At 38.4% G+C, this 19,564-nt stretch overlaps 2 protein-coding genes across 6 annotated transcripts in view; one reads left to right on the top strand and one right to left on the bottom strand.

The window, feature by feature from the left end:
- CCNT1 (cyclin T1) overlaps nucleotides 1-12,786 on the bottom strand; it is a 40,725-nt gene extending 27,939 nt beyond the window's left edge. For 3 of the 4 annotated variants that reach the window (XR_009736385.1, XM_061416290.1, XM_061416293.1), the window contains exons 1-2: nucleotides 12,495-12,785; nucleotides 8,858-8,939 (exon numbers count right to left, since the gene is read on the bottom strand). Coding sequence is in view for 3 of the 4 variants with exons in the window: in XM_061416290.1 (XP_061272274.1) it covers nucleotides 8,858-8,939; nucleotides 12,495-12,655 (243 nt within the window). In the remaining variant the exon portion in view is untranslated. Of the gene's footprint in view, nucleotides 1-8,857; nucleotides 8,940-12,494 lie in introns of all 4 variants that reach the window. The other variant, XM_061416291.1, reaches the window with a different exon arrangement.
- Nucleotides 12,787-12,966: 180 nt separating this feature from the next.
- SPMIP11 (sperm microtubule inner protein 11) overlaps nucleotides 12,967-19,564 on the top strand; it is a 44,355-nt gene continuing 37,757 nt past the window's right edge. The window contains exons 1-2 of one of the 2 annotated variants that reach the window (XR_009736386.1): nucleotides 12,967-13,155; nucleotides 15,506-18,532. Coding sequence is in view for 1 of the 2 variants with exons in the window: in XM_061416300.1 (XP_061272284.1) it covers nucleotides 13,152-13,155 (4 nt within the window). In the remaining variant the exon portion in view is untranslated. Of the gene's footprint in view, nucleotides 13,156-15,505; nucleotides 18,533-19,564 lie in introns of those variants that run through there. The other variant, XM_061416300.1, reaches the window with a different exon arrangement.

The following is a 19,564-nucleotide window of genomic DNA, read 5'->3' as shown; positions in this document are numbered from 1 at the left end:
TGTTCCCAGTATTAGCTTCCCCTTAAAACCTTTATGAAAGATTTTGCGAGGAATCAAAGAGTTATAAAATTTCATAGATAAATATAATCATACCTTAATAGAGCATTTTGTTGTTACTACTGTAACTGCCAGTAACTTAATGGATGTAGGAGTTGATGTACAAAAACGTACTTCTCATTCATGGTGGGTCTTTTTCTTTACTAAATCCCCTACTGCTCAAAGATTCTTTTCTGCACTGCTTAACCCATTATATATTTCTATGATCACTTTATTTCTATTGACTATCTGGAACTGTTATTTGACTTACAGAATTAAAGAGACTGTTCATGTTACTCTGCCTTATTCCTATGCTCTTCAGCCTCAACAATTCTGAGGTCAACTGGTAAGGATGAGTCTTGTTCAGGGTTCAGAAATAGGGGAGCAGGCCTCTGACCCACTTCTGACCTTGCCCAGACACTGCCTGGACTACATGCCTGCCTACAAGCACATCAAGTGTTACCATCAGGTCAGTCGGCACTTTAGAGAAGAAAGGGAATAGGACTTGAAATCCCTAAGCCCCTGAGGGCCTGGCCAGCCTCTCTTCCCCATCTAAAAATTCTTAAGACTCAGGAAGATAAAACAAACAGCATTGTAAAATTAAAGTAAAACTAGAGCTGCATCTTTTTGAAGTAATCTTTTAAAATTATTTTTATTATCAGTCACCAAAAACTATGTGGAGATGATATTTACAATGTTACATTCTCACAAGAGCTCATTTTTTGCACACAAACTGATATCAGTTTGCAGCCTGAGATTACAAACAGGAGCCCCCAAAATTGCAATTTGAAGTCTCACCTGTGGGGTGGACGTACGACCCAGGATCCTTCCAACTGGGGATCCAGACTGCTGTTAACAAGAGACTGGCCAGTGCTGTTCAAGTCTGGATATAGGCTGTCGGCCCAGTTCTGTTACTTCTCTCTACTGTTGTTGTTGTTGTTGTTTTTTAATATTGTATATTTAAATTAGGTCAAATACCCTTCTATAAGAAAATTGAATTTATTTGTGGTAAAGAGTGGTTTCTTTTGTTAACGAATTCTTCAAATCTAAAACGAAAGTAAAACTCTCGGCAAAACAAGGAGTAAATTGAAATGTCCAGAATCAGCAAGTGTTGCCAGGGGCTGGGAAAAGAGAAATGGAAGTGACTGCTGAAGTATGAGGGGTTTCTTTCTGGGGTGATGTACATGTTCTGAAATTAGATCATGGTGATGGTTGCTGACCTCTGAATATACCAAGAACCAGTGAATTGTAAATCAAAAGAAGGAATTCTATCGTATGCATATTATCTCAATTATACTTACATATGGAGAAGAGCACAAAACTTTAATTAGTGCTCTCACTGCTGGGACCCCAGGTTCAATCCCTGTTCGGGGAACTAAGATCCCACAAGCCATGCTGTGAGGCCAAAAAAAAAGTCAAGCCGATACACAAGAAGACAGAAAACTCAGATGCTAAAAAAGAAATCAGAATAGGACATAAACATACCCTGGTGATTTGGGAAATCTCAGGAAGCAGAACTTCTCTAGAATCTTAATAAGAATATGTCAGCGAATCAAACACGGCAATGGCATGAACTAGACAGAATTCACCAGAAGTTAAAGAAAACAATAAATAATTTTATAGAAGTGAAATATTTATTTACTGAGTATAACTGATAAGAATTCTAATATTTATTTGTATTACTTTGTGAAAATATTTTTCTCCACAAATTCAATTCAGAATAATAATCCTCTTCCTTTTTATCTGTTGCAGTTGTATATCGAGCTTGCTACAAATATTCTACTAGACCTTAAAACAAAGAAAAACCAGAGGAAAATGGGTGTGAACAAAGACATGAGAAATTAGGGCATCAAGCACATTGTGAACAGTACATTGAGTAAAGGATATAAATAAAAGGATATAGGTCACAAAAGATTTTTTTTTCTTTTGATGTATCCTAAATGCTTTATTTCTGGGCCAGCTGTCAGTATTTAAGAGCTCAGCTTATTACAAAGATTTCTCAACGGGAAGATATAATAATAAATAATGATCTAAGTTATGGTACTAACAGCATTTAGAGTTGTTGAGAACATTGCTTGAGATCGCCTTAATGGCTCACAAAAAACTGAATGCAAAAGGTCAAGCAAGCAAATACAATTGTTGTACATAAAATTTTTCATTAAACATTTAAGAACCTATGATTTCCTTTAACCATTTAGAAATCTAAGGATTTTAGGCCCTACTGACTTTAAAGCAAAACGTTTTACACCAGAATTGTGGTACCGTACAAGTTCATGTGCCAAAGTTTAGAATATGGACTTTATCTTTTACAGTGTTATATTTTAAACTAATAAAGATTTGAAAATTATTTAGAGTTTTTGTTCAGGAAGACTAGTTCTGATATATTTCTGAACATCCATTGAGTGTGTGCGTGCTCAGTCATGTCTGACTCTTTGTGACCCTTTGGACTGTAGCCCACCAGGCTCCTCTGTCCGTGGGATTTTCCAGGCAAGAATACTGGAGTGGGCTACAAAAGATTTTTAAGAAGAGAGTGACATTAAACATTTTGGGGGAAAAAAATGTAGAGTTTAAGAAATAATTATACAGATTAATCCAGTGGTAGATGGGACTAAAAGGAAAAAAGGATAGATACATTAAGTTACTTTTTCTAAGAGAAAATTTTACTAATACAAGCACTAAGAAACAAAGTTTAGAATAGGCACTAGCAGTAGAAATAAAGGAAAAAAGAGATACAGTTTTCACCTTGGAAAAATGAATAGGTTTTCAGTAAATATATGTGTGTGTGTGTGTGTGTGTGTGTGTGTGTGTGTGTGTGTGTAACTGCATGAAGAGAAAAAAGTTCTAGTGGAAATACATGCCAAAAGGTTAATAGGATTATCTCTGAAGACCAGAGTTACAGAGAAATAATTACCTCCTTTAATTTGTCCTCTTTAATTTTATGATAAAAATACATGTTTATAGGGTGAGAAAAACAGAACAGTACCATTATATAAATTAATAGGACTTTATAACTGATTGGACAAAGGGGAGAAGGAAAAAGGTAACTCAAAGGCAATACTAAGATATTAAGCCTACAACTTTGCCTTCAAGGATCTAAAAATACACTTGAAAGAATCTAACATATATATATGTATATATATAATAAAAGCAATGTCTAACAAGGCACTATCTAAGTGAAAGACTGCAACAGATAAATTTCAACCTAATTTTTGTGCAATCAACCATATACTCATTGCTCCTCATGCAATCATACACCAAGCTAGTTTATCAAAGTATTTTCCTATCAAAAGTAGTTTCAAAAGGAATTCTTACGCCAAGTTAAGAGTGTAAGATTTTGTCCATATTATAAACAGTAATAATGCCAGCTAATACTTGCTATGTGCAGGCATTCTGCAAATTAATTCACCTATATCCTATGAGGTAGGCACCATTTTTGACTCCAAAGAGATGAGAAAACTGAGGCCCAAGGTAACTTGCCCAAGGCCAAAGAGCTGTAGGCAGTGCAGCAAGGATCCAAATTGAGATGTGTCTGACTCAAGAGATCATCCTCTTAACCACTCAATTCAGTTCAGTCACTCAGTCATGTCCAACTCTTTGCAACCCCATGAACCACAGCACGCCAGGCCTCCCTGTCCATCACCAATTCCCGGAGTTTACCCAAACTCATGTCCATTGAGTCGGTGATGGCATCCAACCATCTCATCCCGCTGTCCCCTTCTCCTCCTGCCTTCAATCGTTCCCAACATCATGGTCTTTTCAAATGAGTCAGATCTTTGCATCAGGTGGCCAAAATATTGGAGTTTCAGCTTCAACATCAGTCCTTCCAATGAATATTCAGGACTGATTTCCTTTAGGATGGACTGGTTGGATCTCCCTGCAGTCCAAGGGACTCTCAAGAGTCTTCTCCAACACCACAGTTCAAAAGTATCAATTCTTCTGCGCTCAGCTTTCTTTATAGTCCAACTCTCACACCCATACATGACTACTGGAAAAAGTATAGCCTTGACTAGACGGACCTTTGTTGGCAAAGTAATGTCTCTGCTTTTTAATATGCTGTCTAGGTTGGACAGCATATTTCCTTCCAAGGAATAAGAGTCTTTCAATTTCATGGCTGCAATCACCATCTGCAGTGATTTTGGAGCCCAAAAATATAAAGTCAGCCACTGTTTCCCCATCTATTTGCCATGAAATGATGAGATCGGATGTCCAAAAAAATAAAGTCAGGTACTGTTTCCCCATCTATTTGCCATGAAGTGATGCGACCAGATGCCATGATCTTAGTTTTCTAAATTTAAGCCAACTTTTTCACTCTCCTCTTTCACTTTCATCAAAAGGCTCTTTAGTTCTTCTTCACTTTCTGCCATAAGGGTAGCATCATCTGCATATCTGAGGTTATTGATACTTCTCCTGGCAATCTTGATTCCAGCTTGTGCTTCCTCCAGCCTGGCACTTCTCATGATGTACTCTGCATATAAGTTAAATAAGCAGGGTGACAATATACAGCCTTGACATATTCCTTTTCCTATTTGGAACCAGTCTGTTGTTCCATGTCCAGTTCTAACTGTTGCTTCCTGGCCTGCATACAGGTTTCTCAAGAGGCAGGTCAGGTGGTCTGGTATTCCCATCTCATTCAGAATTTTCCAGTTTATTGTGATCCACACAGTCAAAGGTTTTGGCATAGTCAATAAAGCAGAAATAGATGTTTTTCTGGAACTCTCTTGCTTTTTCAATGATCCAGTGGATGTTGGCAATTTGATCTCTGGTTCCTCTGCCTTTTCGAAAACCAGCTTGAACATCTGGAAGTTCATGGTTCACATATTGCTGAAGCCTGGCTTAGAGAATTCTGAGCATTACTTTACTAGCATGTGAGATGAGTACAATTGTGCAGGAGTTTGAGCATTCTTTGGCATTGCCTTTCTTTGGGATTGGAATGAAAACTGACCTTTGCCAGTCCTGTGGCCACTGCTGAGTGTTTCAAATTTGCTGACATATTGAGTGCAGCACTTTCACAGCATCAGGATTTGAAATACTAAACTTGACCTTTTAAGAGTCAGTTAATGAGAGTAATATACACCCAAATTTGTCAGCTATTACAACACCTGTGAATCAAATGTTAGAAAATGCAACATAAATACACACACATCAAGTTGCTCACCTTTACTTTTACATTCCCCCACTTGAAAACATTTAAGATAGTATATATATAGAAATTCAATTCAGTTCAATTCAGTCGCTCAGTCGTGTCCAACTCTTTGCGACCCCATGGACTATAGTGAGGCTTAATTTCTTCTCAAAAAAAGAATGCAATGCCAGGATTTAAGTAAAAATAAACCAGTCATTTAATCATGTCCACTAAAAGAATGCAATTTATACAATCAAAAGGTAAGTTCTCTTCAAAGGTATTGGAAATACACTGTATCTTGTTCTGAGTGGAGGTTATGTATAAATAAAATGCAAAAAACAATTGTGCTGCACCTCAGACTTGAGTGCTTTATGTTGCTGCTATTGTTGTTTAGTTGCTAAGTCCTGTCTGACTCTTCTGTGACCCCATGGACTGTAGCCTGCAAAGCTCCTCTGTCCATGGGATTTTCCAGGCAAGAATACTGGAGTGGGTTGCCATTTCCTTCTCCAGGGGATCTTCCTGACCCAGGGATTGAACCCACATCTCCTGCATTGGCAGGTGGATTCTTTACTACTGAGCCACCAGGGAAGCCCATGCTTTACGTTATACCTCAATAAAGATTTTTAAATTTTTTTTTAAAAAGGCAAGAGCTATAGGCTCCGAAACACTATAAAAGAGTTACAACAAAACAAGAAAAGTATTCACGGCACATGGCACACAGCTTTGATAGATGAGAAAATCAAAATAAAATAGGGGTATAAAGAATCAACAGAGAATTTTTTTTTTTTTCCTGAACCCTCCTCCCTCCTCCCTCCCCATACCATCCCTCTGCGTCGTCCCAGTGCACCAGCCCCAAGCATCCAGTATTGTGCATTGAACCTGGACTGGCGACTTGTTTCATATATATTATACATGTTTCAATGCCATTCTCCCAAATCATCCCACCCTCTCCCTCTCCCACAGAGTCCAAAAGACTGTTCTATACATCAGTGTCTCTTTTGCTGTCTCGTATACAGGGTTATTGTTACCGTCTTTCTAAATTCCATATATATGCGTTAGTATACTGTATTGGTGTTTTTCTTTCTGGCTTACTTCACTCTGTATAATAGGCTCCAGTTTCATCCACCTCATTAAAATTTTTAAGTCAATTCTTCAATTTCATAAGAAGAACAATGACCAACAGGCATAAGACGTTCAACTTCACTAACTGAAGAAATGTAAATTCAGAAAATAGGACTCCCACTATCTTGCTCACCACTCTATCCCTGCTGTAGTACTTGACAAATAGTATTTCCTGAAAGAATGAGTATTTGTTATTAGTGAGGATGGAGAGAAAAGAACAGTCTTCCACAGTGCTGGAAACAATGTATGCTGGTATAATCTTTCAGTAGAGCAAATAGACACAACAAAAATATTTTAAATGCATACCCTTGGACACAATTCCATCTATTGGAACTTATAAAACAGTCATGTTTACCAGACTATCTTATATAAATTATTTATAATACAATAAACTATAAACCACCCAAACATCCACCAATCAAAAGCTGGTAAAATAAATTATAGGAACTACTCAAATACTATGTGGCCATTTAAAATAACAAGAAAATGCCCAGTACATATACTGTTAAGTGATAAAAGGCAATTGCATAAGAGTAGTATAGTAACAAGTGATTTTTATAGAAATACATAAATGCTGGTACTACAGGCACAAAAAAAGGCCTAAGACACTACTGTCGAAATGTTTATCAAAAGTTACTTTTGGAGGATGGGATTACAGATGAGCTTTTACTTTCTACATTACACACGCTTGTATTAATTTTTACCACAACCATTTATTACCTTTGTAATAAGAAAAAATTAACAAGAAAAATGTATGAGCACTTTACAGGACATACTATATATCAATGCCACAATGTACTAAATCCCCTTAAATTTGAATTTGGACTTACCACAGCTAAACCCTTAGAATTAACATCCTACAGGAGTCATATTTTTCATCCATTAATTCCAGAATGTTCCTAAAATCAGTTCTCTGAAGAGGATCAATAACCCCAAATTAAAAGAATCAATGGATTCTCGAAAAGGTACTGAAATCCAAAAGAATATCTCTATATTGGATAATTACCAGATCATTCATTCATTAAGTTTACTGAAGATGCTTTAGAGGATACACAGAAAAGTGAGTCTCTGTCCTTGCTAAGATAAATACATAGAAAATAAGACAAGATGTAATTTAAAAGGTAAAGCAGGGGAAACACACCCACACACATTACTGTTTAGTCACTGAGTAGTGTCCGACTCTTTCCTGACCCCATGGACTGTAGCCAGCCAGGCTCCTCTGTCCATGAGATTTCCCAGGCAAGAATACTGGAATGGGTTGCCATTTCCTTCTCCAGGGGATCTTCCTGACCCAGGGACTGAAACCGCATCTCCTGCACTGGCAGGTGGATTCCTTACCACTGAGCCATCAGGGAAGCCCATACATACATACATACACACACACACACACATACATATATATATATAAATACACACTCATGCATAGAGTGGACAAATTGATGTGAGATGTATTTCACCCTGGATTTCAAATCTTTACCATAATAAAAGAAATGTAGAAAACTTTTAGAATGGGCAAGACAGCAATAGACTTCCTCTTCATATACCATTTTTTATCCACTACTTTCTCTTCTAGAGCTATCAGACAGCCTCAATAAATGCTTCTCTCTCTTAAGAAGAATGTGTTCCTGGCAATCAGAGGAGGTAGAGGGGTTAAAGATAGGAAACAGCCAAAATGACTGAACAATCTGCAAAAATTGGGAATATTTAATCCATAAATCTCAAGGGTTTCCTGTACAATTATTCCCAATAATGAGTCCACTAATATCTTGCTTTTCAATTTCTTTTTCTATGGCATAAAAAAGAGAATTTAAACCCTATTATCCTAAGGGTAAGTCTGAAACACCTTACCTCAAAACATAACTTTTTCTTAAAAAAAAAAAAAAATGAAATATTTGACTCATAAATCCACATGAAGTATTCATCAAGTTCAGCCCTATTATCTTGTGATTTTATTAAACAAATATATTCTTACCTGCAATTGGAATATCACTATGCACTTGCTTCCAAGTCATTTACAATAATGTTAAATAGGACCATTTCAGGTAGCAAAACTGAAAATAGCATTATTTACAATTCTGTCCAGAAAAAAAAAATCCCTTTATTACTATTATTTTATTTTTCTCCTCTTAAAAGTCATCACCCAGTCATCACATAATGTACCTTCCCCTTCCAACCAGACACTGATTGGACTCTTTTCAAATATTTTTAGAAAATGTAAATGACTAACATTCACTTGTTTTCCTGTGCCTGTATTATTAACCAGTTCAAAAGTTACACTTAAGTTAGTTTCCCCTTTAACACTACTCTCCCAAACCAAAAATGTTAACTCTAAGTGTTCAATGATCTATTAGAGAATCCACCTACTCTAAGAATGCACTAAAGCTAAACAAGTAGCTAGACACTAAACAGGAAAACTAGAAGGCTGGATTCAGAATAGCAGTGTGATTACAATGAAAGCGATCAATACTAAATTCTAAACTTCAAACCCCAGTTCAGCAGCAAAGATCAACCACAAAAGAAATATGAAGCTGAAATTAATCACAAAAGAATTATACCATATAAAAAAATTATACTTACATTTCGATGGAACTGTGTAAAGGACTGAATCATGTAGAATCGATGCATGTACACTATAGCAGTGTTGATGGTCAATTGTGAGCTAAAACGTTCAAGTTAAGGTCCCAAAACAGACAGTACAATCCCCAAAATACAATCTCTACATGTCCCCAAAAGGACCATGCAGCCAAGCACAGTAGATGCTCTTAAATGAAAATCATACTTACCTCTTTGGGGTGTGGAGAAAGGGAATTCTCTACCCTATTGGGGGGAATGTAAACTGATGCTGCCACTATGAAAAACAGTATGGAGGTTCCTCAAAAAAACTAAACACAGAGTTGCCATATGATCAAGCAATCCCACTCCTAGGCATATATTCATAGAAAATTCTTCTAATTCAAAAAGATACATGCACCCTAATGTTCACAGCAGCACTATTTACAAAAGCCAAGGCATGGAAACAACCTAAAGGTCCATGGACAGATGAATGGATAAAGAAGATGTGGTGCATATACACAATGGAGTATTACTCAGCCATAAAAAAGAATGAAATAATGCCCTTTGTAGCCACATGGATGGACCTAGAGATTATCATACTTAGTGAAGTCAGAAAGAGAAAGACAAATACCATATGATACCACTTTTATGTGGAACCTAAAATGACACAAATGAACTTATTTATGAAACAGAAACAGACTCACAGACATACAAAACAAACTATAGTTAGCAAAGAAGAAAGAGGGCAGGAGAGAATAAATTAGGAGCCTGGCATTAGTATACAAACAACTATATATATATATATAACCAAACAGATAACAGCATAGGGAACTATATTCAATATCCTGTAAAAAACCATAATGGAAAAGGATATTTATATATACATATAACTAAATCACTTTGCTGTACACCAGAAACTAAGACAATGTTGGAAATCAATCATTGTAATTCTTCAATTTTAAAAAAAGATATCATACTTGCCTCTCAGAATTAAAAAGCAAATGTTTTCATCAAACTATTGACACTTAACACAATGCCTTCTATGATACAGGTATTCACTATAAACTTGCTGAATTAATAAACAAGGTCTCAATATGTGTGGATCAAGAAGGAATACAAACAAAACTATTTAAGACCTAAACCTGTCACCTGTCTACTGAAAATCCTGCCAAGGTGATCCATTATCACAGAATCTCTCTTCACACTGATTTACAACACCCTGCCCTGATCTGTCCTCGCCCTCCCTGATCTGCCCCCTAGGTTGCTGTTCAGTTGTGTCACCAGGCTTCCCTTTTACCATCTCCTGGAGCTTGCTCACACTCATGTCCACTGAGTCAGTGATGCCATCTAGCCATCTCATCCTCTGTCGTCCCCTCTCCTCCTGCCTTCAATCTTTCCCAGCATCAGGGTCTTTTCAAATGAGTCAGTTCTTCGCATCAGGTGACCAAAGTATTGGAGCTTCAACTTCAGCACCAGTCCTTCTAATGAACATTCAGGACTGATTTCCTCCTAGGTATGTTTCCACTAATCTCCTCATCTTCTAAGCTCCAGCAATTAACTTTTCAGTTCTACTTCCCTCTGGCAACAAAACCTTCTCATAAGGTGATCCCTGGGACCAGAAACACCTTGGTATTTAATGAATTATTTGATATTCACGGAAAAGAAAAATTTCTATTTTAATTTTTAACACAATTTTTAAAGATTATGTTCCATTTCCAATTTCTACAGAATACTGGCTATATTCCTCTTGTTGTAAAATACACCCTTGGAGTCTACCTCACACCCAGTAGTTTGTACCTCCCGCTCCCCACCCTTACATTGCCCCCTCACCTCTCCCCACTGCTAACCATTAGTTGGTTCTCTAGATCTGTGAGTCTACCTTTTTGTTTCCACCAGTTGTATTCCTTAGGTTCCACATGTAAATAACATATATTTGTCTTTTCCTTTCTATTTCACTGAGTATGATAACCTCTAGGTCCATCCACGTTGCTGTAAACGGCATTACTTCATACTTTTTTTATAGCTAAACAGTATTCCATTGCCTATATATACCACCTATTCTTTACCCATTCATCTGTCCATGAACATTCAGTTTGCTACCATATCGTGGCAACTATAAGCAATGCTGCTATGAACAACTGGGTGCTCATATATTTCCAAATGAGTGTCTTTGTTTTTTCAGATATATACCTAGGCGTGGAATTGCTGGGTCATATAGTAATTCAATTTTTAGCTTTTTGAGAAACCTCTATTTGGTTTTCCACAATGACTGCACCAATATACACTACCACCAACACTGTCCAAGGGTTCTCTTGAAAAGGGAAATTTCTGAATGCCTTACTTAAAAAGACCTCAGAAAACAATGTGGGATATACAGAGATGGGGGCTTCCCAGGTGGCCCTAGTGGTAAAGAAACTGCCTGTCAATGCAGGAGACGCAATAGACACAAGAACAATCCCTGGGTCAGGAAGATTCTCCCCCTCCCCTCTCCCCGTAGGAAATAGCACCCCTCTCCAGTATTCTAGCCTGGAAATTTTTATGGGCAGAGGAGCCTGGTAGGCTACAGTCCATGGGGCCACAAAGAGTGGAACACGACTGAGCACACAGAGTTGAGACAGTACCACAATAATACACACATAAGGAAAATACTAGGATACACTAAAACAGAATTAAAAAAAAATTTTCTAACTCAGTACTGACTGGATGCTTAGGAAACAAACTGAATATGGGCACCAAAGACACCTTTTTTCAAGTGAGGACAACCTTAAATATACAGCCAGCAACACATTTAAATGGAAGTTGCGCCCAAAAACAAATTTTTACTTCCTAAGTGGAAAGAACTTCAAAACTCTACAGCTTTCTCTGCTACAAAATGAGTAGGCTTTCTGACCAAAACACTTAAAGGGAAAAAAAAATCCCACTAAATCGTTTAAATATGAGAAAAACGAATATACATTAGCATTTTGAGTAACTTAAAACCCCAGAATTTCATAAAGGATTTTTCAGAACATTAGATCTGTAAGTCTACCTGCCTACAAACTAAACTGACATCGTTCCTTTCTCTGAAATACTGTAAAACTCTCAACAGTAACTACTTTTTGAACATATAAGTGCCAAATATTTTGCTGGGCATAGAAATCAAATTCAAGAGGTATCATCTCATTTTATAAACCAGTCTTAAACAACCAGTAAGGGGAAGGAATGGATTTTAAGCCAAAGCTGGGGTATTAATTCTAGGCCACCCTTTTAATAAGACCTTCAGGCACTGAAATTTCTCAAAACTCTCTTTACACAGTAAGTTTAAGAAGGCAGCCGTCAACAGTGAAACCTCCACTAGACACTTTGGGCGTAACAGAAAAGCAGAATCTCAAAGTCACCAGAACAGGAGATCACAACACACCGAAATGGTACTACTACTACTTTAAAATACAAAGTGGGAAGGAAACGCATTCCCACCAAGGCTGGTGGCACGGGTGAGCGAGCGGGAAATTAACTCCGCCTCGCTTCCCTCTCGCGAACACTTAACTTTTGCCCATCGTAGGCTCTCCTAACTAGACCCCCAGTCCTTGCCCACCCTCTTCTCGTCTAACAGACCTTGAAGACTGGAAGCAGAGCAGGGCGGGACTGACTCCGAGGCCGAAGGCCTAGGCCGCAAGGATACACGTTGAGACGTTGGCCCATGTCCTGGAGCAGATTGGCCGCCTGCTGGCGATTAGAAAGTTCTTTATCTGGATCCAAGCCAAAACGACGAGACGGGCTATTTTCCAGTTGTTCTCGAGTAAAATACCACCGTTTATTGTTGTTCTTCCTCTCTCCCTCCATAGTGCTTCAACCAGAAGGCAGCGGCGGCGGCTGCAAGCACTTCTCAGCGTCACCTAAGCGGCGACACACATCCGCTGAGCGGGGGCAACTGCGACGTGACGAACTTCCGCAAAGGCCGGACGGCTAGGTTGTGACACGCTTCCGGGGAGGAAGTGCTAGTTAAAGGATCTACTTCCGGAATGGACCCCTGGTCAGCCTGCCTCCGAGTTAACAGCCAGTAGGCGATCAGAAAAACCTTGGTTCTAGGACGCAGGCGCCAGTCATGTGACCCTGGAGAGGCAAGGTGGGGTTAGGAGCTCCGCTTTAAAAAAAAAAAAAAAGTGTCTCCTCTCGCGAGAACTATTTTGAGCCTTCGCGCCATGAGCGAGGGAGCGAGGCAAAGGCTGTGGGTGGATGGGGCTCCCGCCCTCGCGCCGCGCGGCGGTTTCTCGGAGAATTTCGCTTGTGAAGGTGGTAGCTGTACAAAACGAGGCGGATAGAGAACTTGACAGAGAAAATGGGTAAGAGTGTGAAAAACCGAAAAAAGTAATCAAAGCGAGTAGCCCTATCGTATATCGTAACATACAGCCACCGGAAGCTCTTGAATTCGTTGGTAGTAGTATAATTTACCCATTTGAAAAGCTTAAACGCGTAGCTAAATCCTCGAAAACACTAATGATTCGCCACGCTGAACCAATTTAAAGGAATAAAATAAATTAATAATTTCATTTTATTAATAATTTAGTGCTTACCACATCGCTGACTCTTAACTACACTATTCAATCGGCACAACCAGAAAAAGTGGTACTATCTTAACCCCATTGTATGACCGGATGAACTAAAACTGCTCCTTCCGTGTGGAAAACTTCCACTACCATCCTGCGCATGCACAGATTTTTAAATTCCTGTCCACTGTCAAGCTATATCCCTACTCCAAGTTTGAGGATTCTTTGTTCCTAGTGTGGGTTGCCTGGAGAATCCCAGGGACTCAGGAGCCTAGTGGGCTGCCGTCTGTGGGGTCGCACAGAGTCGGACACGACTGAAGCAACTTAGCAGGCAAGATACTTAACTTCTCTGTACCTGTTATAAATGGTGTGCAGTACATACGTTTTAGTTTCTGAAAAGGATTAAGTGATTTGGTAAGTTATAAGCAGTTATAGTAGTACCGGGCACATAGAAAACATTCAGTAGGTTTCCTCATAATATTTATTACATTATGTGAAGTTGAGGGTAGGAACAATACCGTCTATGCTTTTTGTATCCTTCGCACCTACATACTGTAGTCCTGGCCCTAGTAAATGAGTGTTTGTCAAACAAATGGTCACTACAACCTATAATAAAGAAACTGAGGCTTGGGAGATTAGGTAGTTTGTCCTACACTACACCACTTGTAAATGTACATTTTAAAATCAAATATATTTCATTGTTCTTGCTCTCCTGGAACAGTCAATTCACCTTGATTATATTTGAGTAATATTAGAACCTTTTGTCTTTTATAAAAAATATTTTGAGTTTTGTCATTTTTAGACACGGCTTTTCCCACTTTGATTCTACTTCATTCTCAGAAGTATTTTCTTTTACTGCAAGCCTTCCTCTGCCATATACTGCCTATAATTAGCATTAAGTGAAAGAGGAGAGTGAAAACGTTGGCTTAAAGCTCAACATTCAGAAAACTAAGATCATGGCATCTAGTCCCATCACTTCATGGGAAATAGATGGGGAAACAGTGTCAGCCTTTATTTTTGGGGGCTCCAAAATCACTGCAGATGGTGACTATAGCCATGAAATTAAAAGACGCTTACTCCTTGGAAGGAAAGTTGTGACCAACCTAGACAGCATATTGAAATGCAGAGACATTACGTTACCAACAAAGGTCCATCTAGTCAAGACTATGGTTTTTCCAGTGGTCATGTATGGATGTGAGAGTTGGACTGTGAAGAAAGCTGAGCACCAAAGAATTAATGCTTTTGAACTGTGGTGTTGGAGAAGACTCTTGAGAGTCCCTTGGACTGCAAGGAGATCCAACCAGTCCATTCTAAAGGAGATCAGCCCTGGGTGTTCTTTGGAAGGAACGATGCTAAAGCTGAAACTCCAGTACTTTGGCCACCTCATGTGAAGAGTTGACTCATTGGAAAGGACTCTGATGCTGGGAGGGATTGGGGGCAGAAGGAAAAGGGGATGACAGAGGATGAGATGGCTGGATGGCATCACCAACTCCATGGACGTGAGTTTGAGTGAACTCCGGGAGTTGGTGATGGACAGGGAGGCCTGGCGTGCTGCGATTCATGGGGTCACAAAGAGTCGGACACGACTGAGCGACTGAACTGAACTAACTGAAGTGTTAGTCACTCAGTTCTGTCTGACTCTGTCTGCCAGGCTCCTTTGTCCATGGGATTTTCCAGGCAAGAATACTGGAGTGGATTGGCATTCCCTTCTCCGGGGGATCATCCCGACCCAGGATTCGAACTCAGATCTCCTGCATTGTAGACAGATTCTTTACCATCTGAGCTACCATTAGCTCCATTTTACTCCAGAAAAATTGAGGAAAAGATGATAGGTACGGAGTAAAAGGATAAAGTAGATGATTGAAATAGTTAATCCCATTAGGGGATTGTAAGTAGAAGTAGTATGAGAGACCCTTGTAAGTTAATAATTACTTAAGAAAGCAGGTTTACTTAACCACAAAACCAAGCAGGCTTGTTTAGCAACAGAATCATGCAACAGAAGCAAGAGATATGCCCCAAAATAATAAAACAGTGGTGACATCAGACTCACATGCTGCCCAGTGAACTCAGTAAGTTAATGATCCCTAGGACATGCTCTCTGCACACATAAAAAACATTAATTTGTGCACCTAACTTGACCATGTAGGGACAAGAAAACCCCCCTGCTCAACCTGGAGCTGAAGCTGATGATGGAAGCGTGATGTCTACTCAAAGACAACGAAGTTCTGCTCTTCCTGCCCACTTTTCCTTTAATTATAAAACTAGCCCAGTAAGCTCTTGGGGCCTGGCATCCTTTTTTCCATCTGCTCATAAGCCTCACAAGCATTCAATTTTAATAAATCACTTCTTATCTATCACTTTGTCTCTTGCTGAATTCTTTTTCTCTGCTGAGATATAAAGGACTGGTACCAGAGCTCTTCAGAGCCCCTGAAATGACACCAAATGGTTTCAAAAATACTTAATTTCAAATTATAACATTAAACATTTTTTCTTTCAAACTTTTTTCCATGGCAGACTTTTTCTGTTAATAGCAAAAGCACTTTTCAGTCATGTCATCATGAATTTTGTCTTTTAAACAGCCAAAATTATTTCTCCCAGATCCCTCTTGCCTATTTCTCTGACCAGTGTTTGTTTTCCACTAAATCTGTTGGATTGATGACTCCATTTTGAATTTGCTACCGTAGCTGTGCACCAGTCCTCCAAGAAAAAGTTCTTGTGTTTGACAGGCTTCAGGCAAAGCAAATGCTAGCCAATGGTTTACTACCCTGTCATACGGAAGAGGAGGACCTGTGTAAATCAGAGAAAGGAAATGTTCTTTGACTGAAGATAAAATAATTGAAAGTAAGCAGCAGTGACTACATAATTGCTAAACATAACTTTTTGATTCAGGACTGATTTCAAATCCCAGTTATTTTAAAACTGTCTTAACCACTTTGAAGTGTATAGTTCAGTGTCAACTGCATTGTTATGCAGCAGGTATCTACAGATTTTTCTTTTTGCATAACTACAACTCTTTATCCACTGAAAAACTTCCCAGTTCCCCCTCCCCTAACCTTGACAACTCCCATTCTGCTTTCTGTTGAATTTGAATGCTTTAGATATTTCATATAAGTGGAAAGGTATTTATTCATATTAGTGGACAGGTATTTCATATATGTCATATGAGACAGTCTCACAGGATTGTCTTTCTGTGACTGGATAATGTTCACTTAGTATAATGTTTCATTTAGTATAATGTTCTAAAAATTGCCAGTTATGTATTGACTAGCTGTGTGATCTTTTTTTAAAAAATACTTGTTATTTTTTTTCTAACTTTAAACTTCTTATTTTGTATATGGGTAAAGCCAGTAAACAGTGTTCAGTGGATTCAGGTGAACCCTGAAGGGACTCAGCTGTGCATATACATGTATCCATTCTCCCCCAAAGCCCTCTCCCATCCAGGCTGGCACGAAAACTTTGAGTGGAGTTCCATGTGCTATACAATAGGTCCTTGTTGGTTATCCATTTTGAATATAGTATTGTGTACATGACCTTCCCAAACTCCCTAAATGTCCCTCCCCCCTGCAACAATAAGCTTATTTTCTAAGTCTATGAGTCTCTTTCTGTTTTGTAAGTAAGTTCATTTGTATCATTTCTTTTTAGATTCCATATATAAAGGATGTCATAGGATATTTCTCCTTCTGTCTTAACTTCACTCAGTATGACAATCTCTGGGTCCATCATGTTGCTGAAAATGGCCTCATTTCTTTGGCTGAGTAATATTCTATTGTATATATGTATCACATTTTTTTTCTTGAAAGAAAGCTCCTATTTATTTTTTATTTTAATTAAAAATATTATATGTATGTTTAGTTGATATATAATATTATATAAGCTACAGATATATAATATAGTGGTTCACAACTTTTAAAAGTTATACTCCATTAATAATTATCATAAAATACTGGCTATATTCCCTGTGTTCTCATTCTCCAATTTTTTCTACACATACACACCTGTACTACCCATTAATAGAGGAGAAAATAAATGTTAATCTAATCTGGTAAAATTTTAGATCCAATAGTTTAATTATTTCATTAAGATAGTTCAGTTTCTTCTGGTTTAACAGTCTCTTTTCAGTATTTCAAACTGTATTATCCTTCCCTTTCTCCTTGTAAAACTGTTGTCAGAGTATATGGAAGAATGTAGCTAATATGACCTAGTGTTCGTGCTGAGGAGGTAGAATCTATAAATAATCCAGTATCCTCTGTACGAATGGTCTGGTCTGGTCTGTTCTGTTCCGTGAACTTGTTCTGCACAGGTACAGTACTTCTATCTCACATTTTTGCCTTTTTTTTTTTTTTTTAAACTTTACATGAGGCTATTGCAGAACTCGACACACTGAATGAAGACTCGTACAAAGACAGCACCCTCATCATGCAGCTGCTGAGAGACAACCTCACATTATGGACATCAGACAGTGCAGGAGAAGAATGTGATGCGGAAGAAGGGGCAGAAAACTAAGTGCATACAGGGTGTCATCTTTCTTCCCCTTGAAACCTTTGTACTCATCTCCATTCCTTATTCCATTTGGATTTCCTATAGCAAAGAAACCCATTCATGTGTATGGAATCAACTGTTTATAGTCTTTTCACACTGCAGCTTTGGGAAAACTCCATTCCTTGATTTGTGTTTGTCTTAGCCTTCCTGGTGTGCAGTTACTGCTGTAGAAAAGTATTAATAGCTTCATTTCATACAAACATAAGTAACTTCCAAACACTTATGTAGAAGACTAAAAATGTATTTAAGTAATCTGAACCAGTTCTGCAAGTGACTGTGTTTTGTATTACTGTGAAGATATGAAAATGTAGCTAATTACAGTTTAAAGAGTGTTCTACATAACTTCTTAATTTCTACATTCCCTCCTTTACTCTTCTTCAGAGATTTCCTTTCAGTGAGCAACTTTTCCATCCTCTTAATGTATTCCTTTTTAGTAGGAATCCAGAAGTATTAGATTGAATGGAAAAGCATTCAACATTTTGGGGCTGGGGGAATCACAGATTAAATGCCTCCTGTATCATATGTGATGGAGGTCTTGTGTATCTGTGACAACAGGGAGTTTCCTTATTCACTCTCATTTGTTGCTGTTTAAGTTGACAACTTCCCTTCCCAATAAAAACTCACTTACACCTTCTGCCTTTGTAGTTCTGGTATTCACTTTACTATGTAATAGAAGTAGCATGTTGCTGCCAGAATACAACCATTGCTTTTGGCAAATTAAAGTGCATGTCATTTCTTAATACACTAGAAAGGGGGAAAAAAGCACACAGTCCAGTCTAAAACATTAGTACTTTTCCATGCAGATTTGTGCACATGTGAGAGGGTGTCCAGTTTGTCTAGTGATTGTTATTTAGAGAGTTGGACCACTATTGTATGTTGCTAATCATTGACTGTAGTCCCAAAAAAGCCTTGTGAAAATGTTACGCCCTATGTAACAGGAGAGTAACATAAAATTACATTTTATAAACCAAAAAAAAATAAACTTTATATAATTGTATTAGTTTTGCCAAACATCAAAATGAATCCGCCACAGGTATACATGTGTTCCCCATCCTGAACCCTCCTCCCTCCTCCCTCCCCATACCATCCCTCTGGGTTGTCCCAGTGCACTAGCCCCAAGCATCCAGTATCGTGCATCGAACCTGGACTGGCATCTCGTTTCATACATGATATTTTACATGTTTCAATGCCATTCTCCCATATCTTCCCACCCTCTCCCTCTCGCATAGAGTCCACAAGACTGCTCTGTACATCAGTGTCTCTTTTGCTGTCTCGTTTTTTTTTTGAGAGTGAGAGTCTAGTGTTCCTTGCCAGAGTCCACAGTGTCAACCATTTACACCCATTCCCCTCATTCCCAGCTCAGCCTCAGCATCTTCTGCTCCATTGCCTCCTCATCACAATTTCTGGCAGTCCTCTGGCCACTAAAGGCTTCTCCATCCCTACACCAGGCCAATTTTACTAAGCCTTACAAAGGCCAAGGGCAGCCAGTGATGCTCTCTAAGGCTCATCCCTGAGTGATAGAATCTTTTTTTTGTTGTTTTTAATCCTCTCCTTTTTTAAATTTTATATTTTTTAATTTAAGGTAATTACATAATTGTGTTGGTTTCTGCCAACTGTCAATGTGAGTCAGCCATACGTATACCTCCCTCCTGAATCTTCCTCCCTA

Source organism: Bos javanicus, chromosome 5, assembly GCF_032452875.1.
Source record: "Bos javanicus breed banteng chromosome 5, ARS-OSU_banteng_1.0, whole genome shotgun sequence".
NCBI lineage: Eukaryota > Metazoa > Chordata > Mammalia > Artiodactyla > Bovidae > Bos > Bos javanicus.
The sequence above is the reverse complement of the archived record's forward strand: the minus strand, read 5'-3'. Positions and strand labels throughout refer to the sequence as shown.